Source organism: Crocodylus porosus, unplaced genomic scaffold, assembly GCF_001723895.1.
Source record: "Crocodylus porosus isolate Cpor-Errol unplaced genomic scaffold, CroPor_comp1, whole genome shotgun sequence".
Taxonomy (NCBI): Eukaryota; Metazoa; Chordata; order Crocodylia; family Crocodylidae; genus Crocodylus; species Crocodylus porosus.
Window position 1 is genome coordinate 136,874 of NW_017728928.1, and position 17,368 is coordinate 154,241.

Here is a 17,368-nt window from a genome sequence, read left to right on the forward strand (position 1 = left end):
CGGCTGGGGCGGGCGAGGCGGGGCTGGGGTGCTCCCGCACCCCCGACGCCGGGGCACCCCGCGGCCGGAGCCTCCCGCTGCAGCTCCCGGGAGCCGGGGGGCTCGGAGCACCCCGGGGGCAGCTGCGAGCGCGGGGCGGGGGCAGTGCCGCCCCTGAGGCAACGGCGGGGCGGCTTGCAAGGTGCCCCCCGGGTCCGGCGCTACGCTCCCTGGGGCCGGGGCCGCTTGTCCGTGGGGCGCCTGTAGTCAGAGGAGCTGGCGCTCCCTGAGGCCCGGGAATGGAAGACGATGCCGTGAGCACGGGCGCTCGGGGCGCGGGCAGCAGGAGCCGGGGCTGGGGGCTGCACGCTGCACTGGCCCTGGGGTGAGGGCCGGGGGGCCCACGCCCGGGCTCTCCCCCGTGGTTCGGCTGCTGGCTGTATGGCAGGGAGAGCAGGACCGGACGCACGGCTGCCTCCGTCCAGCCGGGTCAGGCCGCACGCGGGCGCAGGGAGGCAGGAGACGCGGGACGAGCGGCTTGAGGTAAAACCTATCGATAGGTCTGGGTTGCTGAGGCTGGCAGGGCAGGGCCCTGGCCCGGGCAGGGCCGCGCTCCTCCGGGACGCTCTGCCCTGGCTTAGTTTGGTTTGGTTTCTAGTGAGCAGTCAGTGTTAAATACTGTGGGGATGGGTCTGTCTTGCTAGTAGGGAGTGAAGCGGCTGTACCCTCCTCGGTATAGACTAGCCTGCAACATCAAAGATGAAAAAAAGCCAATCAGTATTGGAGACAGGCAATGCCCATTTTCTTCCCTTTTTTTCCACGACATCCAAGGGCGGGGGTGTGTATCCGCGGGGCAGGGGCCGGGGCAGCCGCGTGTCCCCGGGGGCTTCTGCGCCGTGCATGCAGGCGGCGCCGGGGCAGGGAGGCTGCAGGCCCCAGAGCCTGCTGCGTCCTGCCCGGGGCTTGCTCGGCCCCTGCTCCGGATGCCACGGGGCTTCCCTCCCCTCCAGGAGTGCAGAGACGGGGGCACCACAGCAGGTCTCCTCGCGGCCCCGCTAGCAGCCCCCTGGCTCCCCCACTCTGGCCCGGGCCTGTCTGCACAGATGGCCGTAGGCACCTGACTCCGCTGCCCGGCTCCGAGCCTGCAGCAAAGCGGAGGGCACGGGGAAGGCACGGGCAGAGACTGTTGCTGCCCTCATTAATGGGAGCTTTTAGCTAGCGGCTGCACGGGGCAGGGAGCTGGGGCGGGCACCAGCAGGGCCCCCTGCACGCGGCTGCCCACCCCTCGGCCGGGCCAGGGGGTGTTAAAAAAAGGAAGAAAAAGACTGGTTGGCTTGAGGCCCCCGCAGACGGGATTTTTCATCTTTGATGCTGGTTGCAAAGCTAGCTAAAAACGACCATTAACACGCATCGCGGGGGTGCGCTGCAGGCACGGCATGGCATGGGCATGCACGCGCAGGCGCATGCATGCGGTCGGCGCTGGACATGCTGCTGTCTGCATGCCGGAGCCGTGTGTGTGTGGGGGGGGGCGGCTCCCGGGCCACGCTGCTCAGGCACCAGGCTCTGTGCTCAGCTGGGGGAGGGCGGGGGGGTGCCTCTGCCTGCAGCAGCAGGATTTGGGCAGGGGTAGAGGGTAGGGCAGCCTCCCCCAGGCGGGAGGGCCCTGGGTCTGGGACGAGGGGTCTCCCTCGGGCATGCACGGGGTCAGGCAGGGTCAGGTCTCCCAGGCCCCTGCCCTCTCCGTGGCCATTAGGCAGAGACCCAGCCCCGCCGGGGGCTGTGTGCCCAACCCCCGCACAGCCCAGCATCTCGGGGAGCGCAGGAAGGAGGGCAGCTGGGGGCAGCTCTTACCATGGTGCCGATGCTGTACGTGGCGGCGGGGCCGATGGTGTGGTGGTACGGGTCCGCGGCCGCGTACACTCTGCCGTAGCTGGGAACAAAGCCGGCAGGGGGTTAGACGCTGGGGGGCCAGAGGCTGCAGGGGAAGCCACCCCACCCACCTCCCTGAGCCCCCCGGGGAGGGGAGGCTATGCCCTCTCCCTGGCCAGACTGTGTGGCAGGGACTGGCTGACGGCGGCACCGATGTGACGTGTGCCAAGTTCTCGGGGGCCTCGTTGTGCCAAGCGGGGGCTGCTCTCGAGGCCTGGGGTCCCCTGGGCAAGGAGGGCTGGAGAGGGGGCTCAGGGGAAACCCAGGCTGGGAAGCAGCATCCTGGGCACGGCGGGCAGGGCGCTCACCTGTCGCTGTACGCTGCCGCCGCCGCGGCGGGCTGGGCATACCTGTATGCCGCGTATCCTCCCTGCGCAGCAAAAGGAGACAACGCTGTTAGGGAGGGCGGGCTGGGGGCTCCAGCCCGGGCACATCCCACCCCCCTTTCCTCCCTTGCCCTCGTGCCCACTTTCCAGCTGCACTTTCTGTGTCAGCAGATCTCTGAGCTGTCGTCCCAGGTCAATGCTGGCATGGTTTCGCCGTGGCCAACCCCCCCAGATCGAGCCCTGCTCTGTCTCGGCTGTCCCTGCCAGTGCAACCCCGGCACGGGCAACGAGGCCGCGGCTCTCCACTGCCTGCAGCTAATGGGCCTCGCCCTTCATCCTTCACCTGCTTTGCTGGCTGCGTTAAGTGGAGGGACACGGACACGCCCCGGGCAGCCACGGCGGCACTTACGTAGATCTCGGCTCCGTAGAATCCGTCCTGATACACGACCCTGCAAAGCAGCCAGAAGCAAAGCCCGTGAGCCCCAGGGCGAGCGCGGAGCCGGCAGGGGTGGGCAGGGCCACTGCTACGGGGCCCCTGCTTCCAGGGGCAGCTTTCGGGCGCGGGCGCATGAAGGGTCCAGGGCAGGGCCGAAGCCGTGACGGCAGGACAGGCTCTGGAAGGAGGGCCCCGGGAAGCAGGATGGGCAGAGTGGGCGGAGCAGTGGGGGCAGGCGCCGTGGCCCAGCCAAGTGTGGAGAGCGGCACAAGTGCCCGGGCTGGGGGCAACACAGACCCTGAAGCCACAGCTGCCCCGCTGAGGGAGCCCAGAGCCCGCGCAGGACGGGGGATGCCGAGATTTCCATAATGCTGCTGCAGCCAGACACGGCAGCTCCCGGGAGGCTGCACGGAGCATGCGGCCCATCCACGCTAGCAACCATGCCTGGAGGGCTGCCGACCCGTGCATATGGTCCCATGTCAGGGCTGTGGGATGGCCGGCCCCGGCCCCGGCCCCAGCCCCGAGTTCTCCGCTCTTGCGGCGAGCGGCACGCTCCCCCAAGACGGGCATTGCATGCAGCTGCCCCCGCTCCCGGCGGTACTCACGCTCCGTACGTGGGGATGGGCGGAGGCGGGGGCGCGGCGCGGAAGGTGTTGTAGACAGCGCGCCCCCGGCCCCGCAAGTGTGCCCCTCGGTATGCCACGGCTGTCCCCGTGGCGGGGTACGGGAACCCTGTGACTGGAGGGGAGAGAGAGAGCTGTGAGCCTGCTACGCTGAGGTGCCCCCACCGGCACCACTGCCCCCGCGAGCTGGGGACGCCTGGGCCACAACGGGATACTAGGGCAGCCCCCATGACTGCACATGCCCACAGGGGTATCGGTGGAGAGAGCATCCCTGGCACCTGTCTGGGGCAAGTGCCTCCCACTGTGGGCTCTCCGGCAGCCACGGGAGCACTGGCTTTGCTGCCGTGCAGCGCACGTGCCCTGGGCACCCGGGCACTGCCGGGAGGCTGCAGCCACGGCCCCGTGCAGGGGGCTGAGGTCCGGCTCCCTGCCCCCCGGGAGGGTGGGCCTGCTCCGAGCTGCCCCCTGGCTCCGGCCGCCGCAGACGTTACCTGCGTAGAATTCGGGCCCGTAGACGGCTCCCACCACCGGGTTCAGCTTCCAGCCTGCGGGGCAGAGCAGCGTGAGGGCCGTCCTGGGAGGCCTGGGCAGACTGGCCATCATTGCCCCCACCCCTGCCAGCCCCCGTCCACCCCTCCGCGGGCGCTCACCGTTTGTGTAGGGGTTTGCAGCCTTCTTGTTCGTCATAACGCGGGCGGTGGCGTTGTTCACCTGCGGAGAGAGGGTGCGGGTGGGATCAGTCTGTGCCCGGCTGGGCCAGGGATGCCGCATCCCGGGGAACTGCTCAGCACCACGTCTCTGCCACGGTGCCCGGGATGGAGGAGCATCAGCGCAGGCAGGGCCTGGGGTCCCTTTGCATGGCGCTGGGCCCGGCTCGCATGTCAGCAACGTGCGCCCTGCGCTTCCTACAAACAGCCCGGTCGCGCCTGCAGCCTGAGGCTGCGCAATGGACTGCGAAGCCCGCCCTGCTTGGCGGCTCGGGTCTTGGTGCCACTCTGCTCAGCACGGTGAAGTTTGCCCGCAGCCCTGCCCACACCTGCCCTGCCCTGCCCTGCCCATGGGTCGAGCTCCTTCATGCTCCCCATGGCAGGACGAGGCCCTGTCCGCCTGCTGCCCAGCAGGGCCGGCTCTGGAGCAGAGGGGAGAGAGTTGTGCCCATGGAGCATCAGAGCTGGGCAGGATGGATGCTGGTAGCACCATGCAAGTTCCCTGCAGCGCCCAGCACCGCTCAACCACCGGAGAAGCATGGGCACGGGGGGGAGCTCTGCTCCATTTGCTGCTGAACTCAGCAGCCAGGACCAGAGTAGCCCTAACCTGAACCCTGACCTTGCCTAGTGCTGCCTGGGGGCCAGAGGAAGGCGTCTCCCATCTCCCAGCCCTCACAGCAGCGGTTTCATCCAGCGACTTCTCAGAGTGAGGAAAGAAACTCCCTTGCAGATCCCCCTGCCTCGCTGCAACGCCATGAGCCCTGGTGACATGCACGACCCCCGGCCCCACCAGAGCCGGACACGTCCCACCGCAAGCACACAAGACAGGAGCATGCAACGGGCCCCGGCTCGCACGGGCACGCTTGCACGGCTGGCCCGGGGCCGAGAGGGCACGGAGAGGGGAGGAGGTGCCTGGCACCCACGACCCCTGTGCCCACACCCCTTGGGACGAGGCGGCCCAGCCAGCCGCGGTGCCCCCGCGGCTCCGAGGTGCGGGGCAGGGCGGGGTGGGGAGCAGAGCCCCGGCCCCGGGAGGAGGCGTGCAGGGGCTGGACCAGGCGCGACGCAGCAGGCAGCAGCACGGTCACACTTATCTGAGCACCTCAATTTTCCGTCCCTCTACGATTGTGCCATTCAGCTTCTCCCGTGCCCGGTCGGCATCTGTGCTAGTTTCAAAAGTTACAAACCCAAAACCCTGTGAGCAGAGGAGAAAGGGGGAGAGACAGAGATGGGGGGAGGGCAGAGAGAGACAGAGAGGGGGGCAATGCGGGGCAGAGAGAGAGGGTGGTCAGGAGGGTGGGCTCTGGCCGCAGCTGCTGCTGTGCACGGGGCCCGGGTCGGTCCAGGGCTGGCGGAGCACGGGGAGCCCGGCTCCAGCCCTGGTGTCGCCCCACGCCGGGGTGGAGAGACAGGAGGGCGCAGCGGGAACGTCCACATGCATGGGGCGGGGGATGGCCCAGGCACTGCCCGGCTGGACAGAAGAACGGGCCACCGAGTCCTCGCCCAGGACGCTGGGGGCGAAGCCGAGCCCCTGGGCCGCGGGTCCAGCTGGGACGTCTGGGTGTCGTCCCAGCCAAGAAGGTGTGAGAGGCAAGGGCAGGAGGGTGGGGACCAGGCACAGCCTGGGCTCGGAGGGAGAGAGGAGAGGGAGAAGCAGCAGCACGAGAGCCGGGGCAGGACAGGAGCGAGGCAGAAGAGCAGGAAGACAGGCCCCGTCCCCAGGCATCCTCCCCTGGGAGGAACGGCCGCTTGGGCTGGCGCTGGCGGCACCCACCTTGGAGCCCCGCTCGTTGAAGATGATCTCCACGTCCAGGATCTTCCCAAATTGCTGCAAGGACAGAGCAGAGCATCAGGGCGGCCCCGGAGCCGGCACCTCCCCATCCCCGCCGAGCTCGGTGCGGGGCGGCAGGGCTCCCGGGGCCGTGGGCACGGGGTTGGCGTACGCACCCCGAACATTTGCCTCAGGTCGGGGTCCCGGAACCGGAAGGGGATGTTGGAGACGTGTAACCGCTTGGGCTGCTGCTTGTCTGTGTGGTCTGAGGAGTGGAGCTGCTGGCTGTCTGTCTGCGCCGCTTCGTCTGTCTGCTGCAAAACACGAGCCCCCGGCCAGTCAGGCGCCACAGGGACCTGCTGGAGAGGGCGACGCACGCGCTGCGGCCACACGCGGCACCGCCGGCCCGCACCTTGGCCCGGATTTGGACACCTACACGCATGGGGGGGCAGTGGGTGGGCAACAAGGTGGGCAGAGACCCCCGCACCCCTCAGCCGGCTTGTTTCCAGCAGTCTCACCCAACAGAGCTGAGGGCACATGTGGAGCCTGTGCATGTGTGTACGCATGGGCACACAACTGTGCGTGCATACACCCATGTGCATTTATGCGTGTAGGTGTCCAAATCCGTGCATTTGTGTGTCTGTGTATGTGTGTGCAATTCTCTGTGTGCATGTGTGTGTATATGTAAATACTGGCAGGCGTGCGCACACAATCTCGTGTGTATATGTATATGTGTGTGTGCATCTGTAATTGTGTGTGTGTGCATGTTCACAATTCTGTGTGTGTGTATATGCAGATATGTTCACAGGTGTGCATATGCACGCATGGGCAGGCAGTTGCGTGTGCATGCACCCTTGTGCATGCATGCACGGAGGTGTCAAAATCCATGCACATGTATGTGTGTGCAATTCTCTGTGTGCATGTGTGCGCACACAATTCTATGTGTGCATATGCAGATATGTTCACAGGTGCACACACACAATCTCAAGTACGTGTGTATGCATGCAATTTTGTGCATGTATACGTGCATGTGCAATTGTGTGTGCGCATGTATGCATGCACAATTCTGTGTGTGTATATGTTCACAGGTGCGTGTGTGCAATCCATGCATGCATATGTATATGTGTGCACACATGCAATTTCATGCATGTGTATATGCATGTGTGCACGCCCTATTGTGTGCAATTTGTGTACATCCAGGCATGTGCAGGAATGTGTGTGAATGAATGTGCATGCCATTCCCTGCATATCATGTATGTGTGATTCCACGCATGGACATACACACACATGTACATGTGCCTGTGTGTGCAATTGCGTGCGTGAGCCCAGGAGAGGGTCTGGCTGCTCCCCTCTCCCCCCGCTGGGCTGGAAGAGCTCTGCTCAGCACTTTCCCGGCGGAGCTGCATTACAACCACACAGCCGGAGCCATCTGATTGGGAAGCAGCCAAGCAGGTAGATTACAAGTGATTTGAGATGATAGGGGAGCAGAGCAGGGCCCTGCGTGCCACAGCCGCCGAGCACAGGAGCCACAGGGGCACCAGCACCGCATGCGTGGCCACAGCGCTTCCCTGCCAGCCAAGGGGGTCTGGTGCCGTCGGCTGGAGCCCCCGCGCTGGATGCCCCCAGTCCCCATGCAGCCCCTCCCCTCCCCAGGCAGCAGGTTCCCCCTCCCACGCCTCCCCCCACCCCAGCCGTGGATGCCACGGGGTGTCGCCGTGCCAGCCCGTGCCCCTCCTGCGGCACCCCGTGGGGCTCTTACCGGCACCGTCTGCGTGCCCGCTATGGACTGCGTGCTGGCGTCGGTGCCCGGCGGCTCGGCGTGGCTCTGTGCTGGCGTGTAGAGGGTCATGGCGTGCTCTGGTACCGTGCTCTGCCCCGAGTACTCCTGCGTGGGGTGGGGGTGTGGGGGCGCGTACTCTGCGGGGATGCCGTTCTGGGGAGGCGGGGGATACTGGGCCGGGGGGTAGGGCTGAGCCATCGCTTCAGGAGGAGCCGTGGCGTCCTGATTGCCCTGCAGGGAGACAAGGGGAGGCAGTTGCCACGGCCCACGAAGGGCTCAGAGCCGCGCCACGGCCGCCCGCAGCCCCACGGAGCAGTGCAGCCACCGCCTCAGATGCAGCCAAAGCCCTGGACCAGGTCCCTGGAGCCCCCCGTGCTGCAGGGGTCAATGCTGGGCTTGGCCACGGGCGACGTGCGGGTCACTACCCCGTGGGCAGGTCTGTGAGCAGGAGAGAGCCGCACCTCCCCTCCCTGCCCACGCACGGGGAGAGAAACTAGGGCAGGGCGCAGCTCGCAGCAGCAGGGAGCAAGGCGGGCGCTCCAGGGGACCGCAGGCATTGCCGCCCGCGGCCGCCAACGCGGTGAGTCAGGCCAGGAGAGATGTCAAACGGCCTCTTGGCACACAGGAGACAGAGATCAATTAACTGCTAAATATTTGATTAGCCCCTTTGCTCCCAGGCACAATTTAATCCCTGCCCCTGTCCCCTCAGAGCCGGGGCAGGTCACTCTGAGGCTGCCCAGCTGGCACTGCACCCCGCGGCCGGCCCGGTGCGCCATGCCAGGAGCTTGGCCCGGGCCCTGCCAGCGACAGCTGCCACGGACCGGACGAGCAGCGTGGCCACCACCGAGGGCGTGTGGATGCGTGTGCCCTGTGCGGGGCCTGCTCTATAGCCCCTGAGGAGCAGGCAGAGAAAGGGCAGAACAGGGCCTGGCTGGGGGGTCCGGGACCAGGGTCCGGGACCCCCCTCCGCACGGGGCTCGGCAGCCCAAGCCCTGGCCAAGAGAAGCAGGATGGACGTGGATGGGAGGCCTCCGGGCTCCCAACCAGTATCCCCACTGGATCCTCGGGACTGTGACCCCATCCCACCCAGGAGCCGAGGCCCGTCCTCTGGCCTCCTCCCCACTGCCACGCACACACCCCCACCCCTGCCCCTTCGCTGCACACTCGCGGCCCTGATCCCGCACGCTCACGGCGCAGCACCTGCGACGCGGCACCCACCACCAGGGAGACGCCTGCACAGCCCTGGCTCCCCTCCCTGCCGCATCCTCCGCCCCGGAGCATCTTCCCCAACGAAACACACCCCTGGCTCTGGCCGCGGACCCAAGCTCCTCGATGGCGCGCACCCGACTGACGATGCATGAGGATGCTGGGGGGGGCCGGCCGCGGGCAGGCAAACCAGGGGCTCTTATGGACTGGCCGCGGGGTCCGCCCAGGAGGAAGCGAGCCCTGTAGCCCAGAGCCCTGTGGGGAACGACATGCAAATCCAGCACAAATTAAGATCTGCAAGTCACTGGAAGGCTCCTGGCTTTTTCCTGTGCTGACTCAGCTGCTCCAGCCTTGCTGGGATGCATCAGCCAGGAGCGCCTGCCAGGGAGCACGGAGCCACCGCTTCCAGGCCCTGGACCTGCCACGGTGGAGCTCTTCATCCTGCCTGCGCGGAGCTGCACCCGGAGGCCAGACAGCCCGCTGGCCTTGCGCCCCTGGCACTGCCCCCCAAAGCGCGGGGTGCTTTGCGCCCCGGGGAGGATGCCCCTTGTGCCCTCGTTCGCCCGGGGCAGGGCAGGGCGAGCCGGGGTGCACGCAGAGCCGGCCACACACCTGGGCACGTCCTCGGTGCCGCTGGCGCCCGGCCCTGACAGCCGCGCCGGTGCCAGTTATTAACGAGGGCTGTCGCAGCCCTGTCAGCTCAGGTATTATTTCATTCAGGGACCATTAGGTTCCCCTGCTTTGCTGCCTGCCATCTCCTGCGCTGCCGCGGCCGGTGCCGCAGCGGCACAGATCTATGGCGCCTGCCTGCCAGGCACTGCCCATCAATCCCGGGCGCTGACAGGGAGCAGGATAGGACCCGCTCACCTGGAGCAGGCAAGGGGCCGCTGGCCCCGGGGCCCGGCGGGATGCAGGGGGCGGAGAAGGGGCTCGCCTGAGTGATGCCCGCTGACGTCACCGGGGATCTGGCTGCGCTCACGGCTTCCTCCCACGCCGGCTGCTCTCCGCAGGCTCCCCCCGGAGCCGCCTCCGCCCCGCGCGGGAACCCCGCGCTCCCACCCTCCTCCTGTCCCCGGCCCCTGCCCACCCCCGCCCGCGTGACCTGCGTGCCCCTCTCTGCTCCGGCGCCACCGGGGCCAGGCAGGCCGCCCGCAGCCGGGTGCACTCCCGGGGGCTCCCGGGGTCGCTGACGGCCCGCGTACAGCTTGCACACGAGCGTGCACCGCGGCGGGTCTCCCCCACTGCCCCTCGTGCCTGTGGCTGGACTGGCCAAGCGGGAGCCTGTCCAGCCAGCTGGAGCACAGGCGAACCACCCTTTGGCCCTGTCCCTGCAGCACGCGGACCCCCGAGCAGCCCAGGAGACCGGGGGCTCACCAGTGCGACGCACAGCTGCTGCTGGGGAGGGCGCAGCGCCTGTCGCCTTTGAGGTGGGGGTGCAGGGACTACAGGAGGAGAAGCCGGGGGTGCTGCAATGCAGGGAGCCTGGGCCCAGAGCACGTGGCGAGCAACCCGGGAGCAGGAAACGCAGCAGACCCGGGGGCTGCAGACAGGGAGCCGGCTCTGCAGGGGCTCCAACGCCCCCCCAGACAGCTGCGGGGCCCGAGCCCCGCCACTGCTCGCACGGCGCGCCCCTCCCCCGCGCTCCCGCCTGGCAGCGTGGACGGCACTTTTCCGCATTTTCATTAAAAGATATTCTAATTATTAATGGCCCGTGGCCCGCGTTTAGCAAATGAGACAGGAGATGAAGCACGTCGCCCGCGACAGCACGCGGGGCCGGGGAGCCAGCATCCGAAATGGAGCAGAGGCCTGGCTGCAGCCGAGCCCCCGCGGGGTGGGTTGGGGGCACGCGCCACAGCTCGCGGGCTCCCGCGAGGGCTGGCCGGGCTGCGGGCGCCCCCGTGCAGACAGACCCCCAGCATGAAGCCCCCCGACACCAGCCCTTGCAGCGAAGCCCCCACCCCGGCCGTCGCTGCCTTTGCACGCGGCAGCGAGGTCTGGCACGGCCGCGCCACCCCCGGAGCAGCACTGGGGCTGCCCCCACCTGTTACCCTCCCGCCCGCACCTCCGCGGCTGCGGGGGCAGGTGCCTCCTGCCTGGCGCGTGGGTATCGCCTTCAGCTGATTAAATGTCCCTCATTAACGAGTTCCTTTAATTAATGAAGTTTCTGCGTTTGCTCGCCTGCTCTCCCCGCCGCACTCTGCCTCCTCAGCACAATCCAGGCCATTTCCTTTCAAGTCATTTAGCGCGTGGGGCCGGTTCCTGCCGACGCCGCACTTTGCTGATTGCGCCTGTCAGCGCGGGGCTGACGACTCCATTTTTAACGTTTTCTCCCTTTTTTCCCTCCTCCCCATACCTCCCAGGCCCTTCCCGAGTGGAGGACGCGGCCAGGCACCGTCCACAGGTGCCCGGAGCACGGTGCCCACTCCAAATGCCCGAGACGCGAGCTGGGCCCTGCAGCACAGCAGCCCCCGGGCGACCCGATGCCGCGGTTGCACGCAGGCCTCCCCGCGGGGGCGGGTCACGGGACACCCCCACGGCCCAAGCTCGAGGCGGTTGGCGCGGAGCGCAGCGTGGTCCATTACAATTGAGTCGGAGCTGAAAAATCGATGGCTAATTGAACGCGTGCTGCAAGCAGGGGCCGCGGCCCACAAGTGGCATTTCGTTGCCCGCCCCAGCATCTCCGGGCTCAGGATCGGAACCAGCGCCCTCCCTGCGGGGGCCCGGGGGTGCAGCTGCCTCTCCGGAGAGCCCCTGGGCTGGTGCCACCCAGGCAGGCTGCGCCCGAGCGTGCGTGGCGCTCGGAGGGGCGCGGGGAGCAACCCGGCCCTGCTCTGATCTGCCTCTGCGGGGGCCAGGCCTGGGACGAGCTGGCAGCAGAGCAGCGGAGGAGGCCTGCACCAGGCACGTGTGCGCACGGGGCAGGACAGACCCGGGGTGTAGCAAGGGTGCAACGGCCCATGCCAGGGGCAGGGCCCCTTCTGGGTAGCGGCTCCCATCAGCTTGGTGAAAGCTTGTCAGCTGCTCTGGGGTGCAATGGTCGGCATCCTGTCAGGCATCACACGCACTTTTTTGGTCTCGCTGCCAGCCCTCAGCTGCCACGCAGCCCATGCCACTCCCAGCTCCCGTGTGCAAGCACATGCGGGCAATCCCCTGGCACTGAGACCCCGTTCCAGCTCCCCGTGGCATCTCCACCGAGGTCTCCCAGGGCAGGCAGCAGGTTGCCCACACCCCACCCGCTCTGCGCTGTGCACCCCACTCCCTCCTGCAGCAGCTACCATGTGCTCCCCACTCACGGCCTCTGCCCGCACAGCTCCAGCACCCCCAGCCCACGTGCAGCGCCGGGCACGCTGGGCTCTGTGCAAGGGGCCCAGGCTGGGCACAGCAGAAGCCGGGAACGTGCCTCATGCCCCTCGGTCTCTTGGCAGCTGGTCCTGGCATGCGCGGGGCCAGGTCTGGCACAGATGGGCGCAGAGCTTTGCTCAGCGCGGGGCCGACGCGGGCGGTCTCCGGGGGCCGCGCGGGGGCAGCGGAAAGCCGATGGCTCAGCAGAGATGCTCTCCCAGCCGGAACAGAGCCGCGCCGCGGCGGTAAGGGAGCAATGGCAGCGCGCCCGCCGGAGGGAGGGCAGAGCCGCAGGAGGCACCGCGGGGCCCGGCTGGCGCTGGGTCCTGTGACACGGGGCGCGCGCAACCTGCCGGGCAGAGCTGAGGCGAGATTGGGCCACGGGCCCGGGTGCATGGCACACAGCATAGCCGTGTCCAGGCCGGGGCTATGTTGTACGTGTGTTGCTGACCTGCTGCACCTGTGCAAAGAACCGTGAGCATGGCATGCCTGTCCCACACGTGCATTTTCCTGGCCTGCTGCACGCATGCGAGCAGGTATGTGCATGCCAAGCTTGTCCTGCACGTGTGTTCCTGACCTGCTACATCTGTGCAAACAGGCACATGCACACCATGCCTGTCCACATGTGCGTTCCTGAGCTACTGCACCAGTGCAAACAAGTATGTGCACACCTGGCCTGTCCTGCACATGCATTTTCCTGACCTGCTGCACCTGTGCAAGCAGGCATGTGCCCACCACGCCTGTCCCGCACACGCTTCCCTAGTGCCCATGCCGTCCCAGTCCTCCTCACACCCACGTGCCGCCATGGGCTGTGTCCTGCCACTGTGCCCGGGGCGGGCGGTGCTGGAGCGGGAGCCGCGCGGGCCTGGCGTGCTGCAGGCTGCCCCTTCGATCCAGCCTCTCTCGCAGGCTAACGACTGTCAACATGAAGCAGAGGCCGCGCAGGGGAAGAAAATGACTCCCTGAAAAGGAATTGACTGATCCCCGCCATTGCTCAGGGAGCCACTGACCTGTGAATATTTCATTACCCACAATGCCGCGCTCCCCATGCACAGCCGCATGCCTGGGCTGCGGGAAGCTGGCTTGTGCCGTGGAGCCGGGGCAGGGCCGGGCAGCAGGGCCAGGCCCCAGCCCCAGCCCCAGCCCTGAGCCTTACACGCCCTGTGCGCAAGGCCTCTGACACCTTGTGCACGCAGCCGTGCAAACACAGAGCCTTACACACCCTGTGCACACAGCCTCCGGCACCCCATGCACAGAGCCCTGCACACAGAGCCCTGCACCTCTGAGCCCTACACACCCTGCGCACGCAGCCCCGTGCAGTCTTACACACCCTGCGTACACAGCTTCCAATACCCTGTGCACACAGCCCTGCTCACACTGAGCCCTGCACACACAGCCCTACACACCATGTCCATGCAGCCTTGCACCCCCCAAGCCTCCAACACCCAGTGCACACAGCCCTGCACACACTGAGCCTGACACACCCTGTGCACGTGGCCCTGTGCATAGAGCCCTACACATGGAGCCCTGCAGACATGAAGCCCGACACCCTGCGCACACAGCCCTGCTCACAAAGAGCCTTGAACACAGCCCTGCGCACACCCCATGCCCTCCTCCGACTGGCCCGGCTGCCTGGGCCCAGCGAAGCCGGAGGGCACGGAGGGGGGAGACAGGTGGGGCACGAGCCCCCCCGCCTGGGTGCCCCATGCCCAGCTCTGCTGATTGTGCAGAGCCACCTCAGCCCGACACGCCTGGGGATGCGGCTCTGTCCGACGCTCTGGGCCCTGCGAGCTGAATGCTTGCTGCACACGCGCTGCCCCCCGTGCGCTCACCGGCTCCCAGCCCATGGTGCCCCCAGCGTGCCCGTGCCGCGGGGCAGGAGGGGCCAGGGGCCAGCACGGGGCTGCCAGCTCCACCAGCCGGAAGCCTGGGAGCTGAGGCGGCATGAAATATTCATGCCATAAATGGTGCAATTTCATCTGCATTCAGCCAACTTCATCTATATTTCAGAGTATTATGGAATGATAAAGCTGGGGAGGGGAGGTGAGCTGGGGGCTGTGCGGGGGCTCTCGCTGCTCACAGCCACCTCCTCCTGCCCCCCGGGCGCGCGGCGGGGATGTCCCGAGGATCCCATGTGGACGGCCCCCAGGGCGCGCGAGCACGTGGGTGGCTGGTGCCGGACGGGGTCTGTGCCATGGATGGGTGTGCGTGGCCGAGACCCTACATGCCCCCAGCTCAGCCCTCGGTGGCCAGCCGTGGGAGACGGCCTGTTCAGGAGTGCTCAGGACACAGGGCAGCGAGGCCAGATCCTTCCTGAATGCCAGCCCGACCCGCACCTGTGCCAGCTGCGTGGCCCAGCGAGTCCTCGCGTGCCTGTCCAGGCCGGGCTGGGCGCACCGCTCAACTCACGCCGCACCTGCTCCGAGAAGCCCCCAGCCATCTCGCCAGGGTGTCCTGATGCCCCGGGAGGACAGGCCCTACGCCCCGGACCGTGGGCAGCCGCAACCGAGCGCTGCACTGGCCCTGGCAGTCCGCCTGGCCCGTCTCCTGCCGCCCGCAGCTCCCAGGCAGCAACGGCCTCTCTGAGCCCACCTGGAAAGGAGGCGCTGGGGCGTGAGCCCCGACTCCCGTGCCAGGCCGTGGGGACAGCCTGTGGGTCTGCAGAACGGACCGGCAGATGCACCGGATGGAAACCAGCCATTTATGCCCCTCCGCCCTGGGGCGGCCAGCATCCCAGCCTGGAGGAGTCACGGCACGCAGAGCTGGGGAAGGAGCCCCTGGGTCTGGGTCTGGGTCTGGGTCTGGGCGGGCAGCAGGCCTTGGCCCCAGGGGTTCCTGCTCACGCACAGTCCTGGAGCTCAGCGGGCACCGCTCCAGGCGTCTGCCCAGACACAAAGTGCTTCCTCCTGGGCAGGTCCTGGTGACATGGCCCAGGCAGGATGGTGCATCCAGCGATGGACAAAGGCAGGCACCGGCATCTCCCTGCAGCCTGAGCAGCTTCCACCTCTGGGGCAGGCTTTGGGGAGAGGCTGGTGCTTTGCCCCCGGGCTGGCAGAGGCACCCTCAGGGATGCAACAGGGCTGGTGCCTGGAGGCATGTACCCAAGCCATGGGCCCAGGACGGGCAGGCTTCAGCTGCACACAAGGGCCAGGGCCCAGCCTGGCAGGACTCAGGGGGCCCCACGCTGCCCAGGAGGTGCCAGCGCCAGCACCCTCCTCTTCCAGGCACCGCATTAGCGCCATTAATAATTAACCGGCACAGGGAAATAAGAGTGCAGACAAGCTGTGGGCTCTGGTAACCCCCCTATACAGAGGGAGAGCGAGAGGAGGATGGGCAGATGCACTGTGGCATGGCCACCGCAGCCCGCCAGGCGGGTCTGGCACACATGTGCACAGTGTGTCTCCCTCCTCTCCCCACGATCCCAGCAGATCCAAGAGAAGTGATCTTCTCACTTCACTGATCCAGCTTCTCTCACGGCCCTGGGCCATTGTAGCTGCAATGCCCCTGCTCCGCGTGTGCACGCGTGTGTGCAGATACAGGTGCACAGCATGACTGACCTCAGCCAGCACGTGGGCACTCACCAGATGCATGCACACACATGCAAGCACACAAATGCCCGTGCACACCCGCAGTGCATGTACACTAGTGCACCAGGGATGCTAGCCATGCCCTCCTGGGGGCCTGGTCCTCCTTGGGGAGCTCAAGGGGATGCAGGAAGGTCAGACCAAGAGTCTGGCCTGGCTTCCTGGGTGGTTACAAGTCAGACTTGGCTCGACGGACCCACAGGCCAGAGCTCTGGATCCAGCCGGCCCGTCTGCTTTGCTGTCGCCCTCAAAGGAGGGAGCAACATCCCCCAGATGCATCGTGCAGGTGAGAGTCCAGGGGTTTGGGTGCAGAGGAGACCCAGTCACCTTAGCAAGCACCCGGCACCTGTCTCCCCAGCCGTGCGCCAGATGGATCTGGGGAAGCCTCCTGGCACCTACGAAGTGTGCTTGGACTCACCAGATCCTGCTGGCAGGGGCAGGGGTCTCATTAGGGTGTTTCAGGTGAAGAGCCTGGGCCACGGACCCTGCTCTGCACAGGGTGTCTCCGAGGGGTGCAGAGAGCCCGGTCTGTGAACAGGGAGCTCCTGGCACCGCCCGTCTGCAGTTGCACTGCACCCACTCTGCCTTGCACACTTGTGTGTGTACATGGGGCTCTTGCACGTGTGCGCACCCACAAGCCGGCCGGTGCACACGTGCCACCACGCCGTGGCGTGCCCACGCACTGGCGGGCTCCCTCGCGCGCAAGAGCCGCCCTCCTAGGCAGTCAGGAGCATAATTTTTCCTCTAATTACATATTCAGCACTTCTGAGAAAATGAGATTTTGGTAATTCAATCGGACGGAGAAGCAGGGCTATAATAAAATGAAATTTGTAACAATCGCACAGTTAAATTAGTTAAATGGAGAGGAAGGAGCTGTGGAAAATTGACCCCCCGCTCTCCTAAAGACTCATCAGGCGCTCAAACCGCGTTGTGCTAACAAAACCCTTGGGGGTGCAGAGGCAGAGAGAGCCGGCGGTGCACCCCAGGCCCCGATGGGGACGCACCCACCTGGCAGGGCCAGAGTCTCCCTTCCAGGCCCTCCAGCCTCCAGCCCGGGGCAGCGGCCACGTGCCAGCCCCTGCGAAGGGAAAGGAAGGGGGAGGGCTGGAGGGCACTGGGGGCAAGTGCTGCAGGGGTCATCCTTGCAAACCTGGCGGGCGCGGTGTGCGCCACGCGTGTGCCCCAGCGGAGCCCTGGCTCCACAGGCGGGCCGTGCCAGGGTGGGCGCCTGTCCAGGCACCAGACCCGGGGCCTCTGCTTGCCAGCCACGAAGGGCGGGCAGGGGCCTGGCCCGTCGGACCCATCACCGCGGCAGCGCTGATTGGAAGGGAGCGGTGATCAATAAGGAGCGAGAAGGTGTCAGCGTCAGGGATTCTTCCCGCCAGGATTTATGAGGCGAAGGCATGGGGGCCGGGGGGGAGCGGGCTCCGAAAGTGCTGAAGTGGCCGCTGGCCACTTCACGCTATTAGCGTGATCGGATTAGGCAGATGCAGCGCTGTCACTGCCGGGGCCCGGGGCCCGCCTGGGGCGCGCGGAGCAGGGGGCCCTGCCTGAGGCACAGCCAGAGCTCCCCAGGAGGCGGCTGGGTCTGGGGCCCCCCCGGCGACGGCGCCCGTCCCTGCGGCTGGGGCTTGGCTCAGCCCACCGCGCCCAGACACGTGCCCCGTGGCAGGCCGCAGACGGCG

At 67.1% G+C, this 17,368-nt stretch overlaps 1 protein-coding gene across 6 annotated transcripts in view; it reads right to left on the reverse strand.

Moving 5' to 3' along the window:
- Positions 1–6: 6 nt before the first annotated feature.
- The window catches only part of RBFOX3 (RNA binding protein, fox-1 homolog 3), a 146,141-nt gene continuing 128,779 nt past the window's right edge, over positions 7–17,368 (reverse strand). For 5 of the 6 annotated variants that reach the window (XM_019542256.1, XM_019542258.1, XM_019542257.1 and 2 more), the window contains 11 exons: positions 7,531–7,782; positions 5,948–6,085; positions 5,775–5,828; positions 5,103–5,195; positions 3,944–4,004; positions 3,785–3,838; positions 3,276–3,408; positions 2,644–2,683; positions 2,217–2,278; positions 1,831–1,909; positions 7–724 (listed from right to left, as the gene is read on the reverse strand). In XM_019542256.1, coding sequence (XP_019397801.1) covers positions 680–724; positions 1,831–1,909; positions 2,217–2,278; positions 2,644–2,683; positions 3,276–3,408; positions 3,785–3,838; positions 3,944–4,004; positions 5,103–5,195; positions 5,775–5,828; positions 5,948–6,085; positions 7,531–7,749 — 978 coding nt within the window. In that variant the 5' untranslated portion in view covers positions 7,750–7,782 and the 3' untranslated portion in view covers positions 7–679. The remainder of the gene's footprint in view (positions 725–1,830; positions 1,910–2,216; positions 2,279–2,643; positions 2,684–3,275; positions 3,409–3,784; positions 3,839–3,943; positions 4,005–5,102; positions 5,196–5,774; positions 5,829–5,947; positions 6,086–7,530; positions 7,783–17,368) is intronic. The other variant, XM_019542254.1, reaches the window with a different exon arrangement.